Source organism: Nanorana parkeri, unplaced genomic scaffold, assembly GCF_000935625.1.
Source record: "Nanorana parkeri isolate BGI_ZX_2015 unplaced genomic scaffold, ASM93562v1 scaffold129, whole genome shotgun sequence".
NCBI lineage: Eukaryota > Metazoa > Chordata > Amphibia > Anura > Dicroglossidae > Nanorana > Nanorana parkeri.
In genome coordinates, this window is record NW_017306397.1 from 1,944,280 (window position 1) to 1,948,523 (window position 4,244).

At 41.2% G+C, this 4,244-nt stretch overlaps 1 protein-coding gene across 1 annotated transcript in view; it reads left to right on the forward strand.

Moving 5' to 3' along the window:
* PHC3 (polyhomeotic homolog 3) overlaps positions 1–4,244 on the forward strand; it is a 67,409-nt gene that overhangs the window by 57,325 nt on the left and 5,840 nt on the right. Inside the window, exons 12-14 of the mRNA XM_018553764.1 lie at positions 616–730; positions 1,993–2,140; positions 2,225–2,453. Of these exons, the coding sequence (XP_018409266.1) occupies positions 616–730; positions 1,993–2,140; positions 2,225–2,453 (492 nt within the window). The remainder of the gene's footprint in view (positions 1–615; positions 731–1,992; positions 2,141–2,224; positions 2,454–4,244) is intronic.

Below are 4,244 nucleotides of genomic sequence, written 5' to 3' on the forward strand. Positions count from 1 at the left end.
TGCTGGCTACAGTGCTCTGTGTTGCCTCTGCCGATACAAGCGGGGATTGAAAGGGACACAGACTGCTGCAGCCAGCACCAGCGGGGAGAAGAAAGGACGAGCAGTGGCAGGGCTGCACATAATCGATAATGAGAATCGTTGACAACGATTCTCATTATTGATTTACTTTGGTTTGATTTTGTTGACGAAAATTGAGTAGTGGACGAAAATCGTTTTCGTCCCATTAACTAATCTTTAATTTTGTTTTCGTTTTGTTTTTGTCACTGAAAAATGGGCAAAAGATGAAAAAGAAAAATGACAAATTTTCGTAGACGAAATTAACACTGGGTAGCACACAGAGATGGCGGAGATCTTCAGTTTGACTATGGTAGAGCAGCACACATTTAAAAGCTCCGTTTTTTCTGGCTTGGCGAACCATTAAGAAAGTTTTGGATCATACTGTATCACTACATTTTTACACCAAAATGGAGTGAGCAGTGTATGCTGCTGACAGTGACGACAAAAACTACAGAATGACTTTTGAGATTACTGTTAGTCCACTCACTAGGAACAATTATCTCTTTGGTGAATGAGTTAATAAGGCGAAAGGCTGATTTTTTTTTTTTCCCTTGGCAGAAGGTGTGGATGAACTAGATTGTGAGATGTTAGAGTGTGAATTTTGTGGGAAAACAGGATATCCAAACAAGTTCCTGAGGTCGAAGAGGTTCTGCTCTCTGTCATGCTCAAAAAGGTAATCAGCATTGTTGTATAGGTCCCAAGTTGGCAGAAACATTTTATTTTTAGCCAGGGCTATCCTGAAACGTGATGCAGCTGAAAAATAAGGTTGTTTAAACATTATGATTAAAGGTAGTTCCTCGTTTAAAAGCATATTGCCTGCTGAAATGCCTAGTGGATTATAATAACAATTGCAGTCTTTTGGTTATTCATCAACCATTTTGAAGGCAGCGGTAGAACTAATTTAGATGAGTACTGTAAGGCTGGACAGGTGCAGTTTGTAGTATTAGTTTGCATAGAGATTTGAGATTTTTAGTGTGTATTCAGTGATTGATGCATATAAAGTTCACAGCTTCCCACTATAGGTAGAGATTATTTTTTTTTAGTATCAATTCAAACAATATACATTTGGGATACAACCAACAACGTTTAGAAGGCAGGGTCCAGGAAATCAATCAATCAAATGTCATAGAAGAACTAAACCAATATTTTTTTATTGTGGGATAGCACAATAATTTTTCAGTGTACAACAAGCTAGACCACAAGATTACAAATTGGCATATGTAGATGCACATGGGATATGAGTCCCCTTCTGATGCACTCCTTCCTATTTAATAAGTGCTCATTGGAAGGGTCTGCCTGCTTAAGTCACTTTGTGTTTCACAGTTATGATATACTGTAGGAGTAAACTGGATGCTTATTAATTCTACAGTGCTGCAGGCAGGGAATAACCACAACTAGACCCAGGGATTAACCATTGCTAGAGTGAGGGAGTGAGCACCATTATTTTCAGGACGTTGCTACTTCTAGACCCAAGGATTGATTACTGTATTTCTAGATCTAAAGACTGTCAGCATTTACACAATATCTATTCCAACCCCAAAAAAACAATCTGCTTAAAATTGATTCTGTTGAAAGCATGTAGGTTCCATTTAGCAACTTGACTTATTATGTAACCTTTTGTTTGTGTATACCTTTGTATGTGTATGCTTTTCAAGCTCATTATGTACGCTCATGTTACCTGTTTGCGTGAAAATTAATAAAAAGTTTTGTAAAAGGAAATATATAGGTTCACAGATCTAAAACACTGATAAAATAAACTGGTTATATTTATCTATGAAACAAATTTTACACATAAAACAAACTAAATGCATTTGTTATATGTATATATACAGTATTTTTTTTAGCAGTTTTAAACTTACAAATGAGGACTGTAAATACGTTTGATGTTTATGACCTTGTATTAACTACGTCCATTAAGCTACAATTTTCTTCTAGGTCCAATGTTAATGGAACAAAGCGTCTTGGACACTACAAGGCTGAAAAAAGCAGTAGATGGAATAGAAAAGCAGAAGGAATTTTAGGGAGGCGTGGTAGGCGCTCACACAGTTCTGGAGGATCAGCCCGAGATCACTACCTAAGACAGGTTCGTAGGGAGCACTAATTACCGTGAGTTACCTTATATATTTCATTGGGCCCTAACATGCTGTATTATATCGATGCATTGCAGCTGCCTAGTACCTATTCATGCAGGGAAGATACCTTAGAGGATTTCCAAGAGGAATTACTTCCAGCACCTATGACCACGCGATTACGTCGACAGAGTGAGAGAGAGCAGGAATTACGCCTCCTTCAAGTGAGACATACACCCTCACCATCTTTGATGCCTCCGGATACTCAAACAGAACCATCTCTATGGACAGTTGAAGATGTATGCGCTTTCATACATTCTTTACCAGCTAAATGTGAGGTTCTTGATCCATACGTTATATATATATATAAGTCCTGAAGCGGGTCTTGGAATCCAGAGGCTTGGAGAGATATTGGGTTGGAAAGAGCCTCCAATCCTGACCAGAGGCATTCTGGCCAGTAAAGGGTTAACCCACCTGCTGGGAGTGTTTGAAGAGCAGTGGAAGCCAGTTGGCAGTGGGCCCGTGAGGTGTGTTGGAGCAGGACACATCTGTGCTAGGCTGTGGACTGCTGGCTACTGAGACACTACGGCTGGGTGTCTGTGCTGGAACCTCTTAGAGCAAGCCAGGATAAGCTTATTGAGGTGGTGAGCCCATTATTAAGTTGTACTGGAAAGAAGTACTGTTTATTTGTCATTTTGCTGAGAAGAAGCCTTTTTTGTTTGACCATTTTGGATAAAATAAAGACTGTTTATTTTAAAAGATACAGCTATTGATCCAACCTGAAGATTAATATATATACACACATACATACAAACACACACAGTACTGTGCAAATGTGTTAGGCAGGTGTGAAAAAAAAATTCTATAATTAACAAAATGGAAAGTAAATGAACAACATAGAAATCCAAATCAAATCAATATTTGTTGTGACCACCCTTTGCATTCTTCTAGGTACAACTTGCACACTGTTTTTGAAGGAACTTGGCAGGTAGGTTGTTCCAAACATCTTGGAGAACCAATCACATGTGCACTGGACTGATGAGTTAAAATTTGAAATATTTGGCTGTAGCGGGAGGGAGTTTGTTCTCCAAAGGGCTGGAGAGCGGTACAATAATAAATCTGCAGCAACAGTGAAGTATGGTGAAGGTTCCTTGCAAGTCTGGGGCTGCATTTCTGCCAAAGAAGTTGGAGATTTGGTCAGAATCAATGATGTCTTCAATGCTGAGAAATACAAGCAGATACATATCCATCATGCCATACCATCAGGGAGGCATGTGATTGGCTCCAAACTTATTCTGCAGCAGGACAGCAATCCTAAATATACAGCTAATGTCATTAAGAACGATCTTCAACGTTAGGCCTCATTCACACACAAATCGGCCAGCACGTACAGCTCCGTGCTGCGTGCGGGGCCGTACCAAGTAGCTGCCGGGAAGGACAGGTGCTGCGTGTGATTAGAACGCAGCCCCCGTCCTTCTCTATGGGGCTACGCAGCCGTACACCCTCCTACGCTCACCTCATTTGCAGGTCTGTAGGGGTGCCGGTGATCGTATTCATACGCCACCGGAATGGATCCTGTATGCGTCCCGGCCAGAAAACCCGCACCCCTACGGACCTGCAAATGAGGTGAACGTAGGGGGGCGTACGGCTGCGTAGCCCCATAGAGAAGGACGGGGGCTGCGTTCTAATCACACGCAGCACCTGTCCTTCCCGGCAGCTACTTGGTACGGCCCCGCACTCAGCACGGAGCTGTACGTGCATGCCGATTCGTGTGTGAATGAGGCCTAAAGAAGAACAAGGAGCCCAGGAAGTGTAGGTTTGGCCCCCACAGAGCCCTGATGTCAACATCATCCTGTCTGTCTGGGATTACATGAAGAGACAGAAGGATTAGAGGCAGCCTACATCCACAGAGGATCTGTGGTTAGTTCTTCAAGATGTTCAAGATGAACCTACCTGCCAAGTTCCTTCAAAAACTGTGTGCAAGTGTATCTAGAAGAATTGATGCTGTTTTGAAGGCAAAGGGTGGTCACACCAAATATTGATTTGATTTACTTTCCCTTTTGTTAATTGATAAAAATAAACTATTAACACTTTTATTTCTGAAAACATTCTTACTTT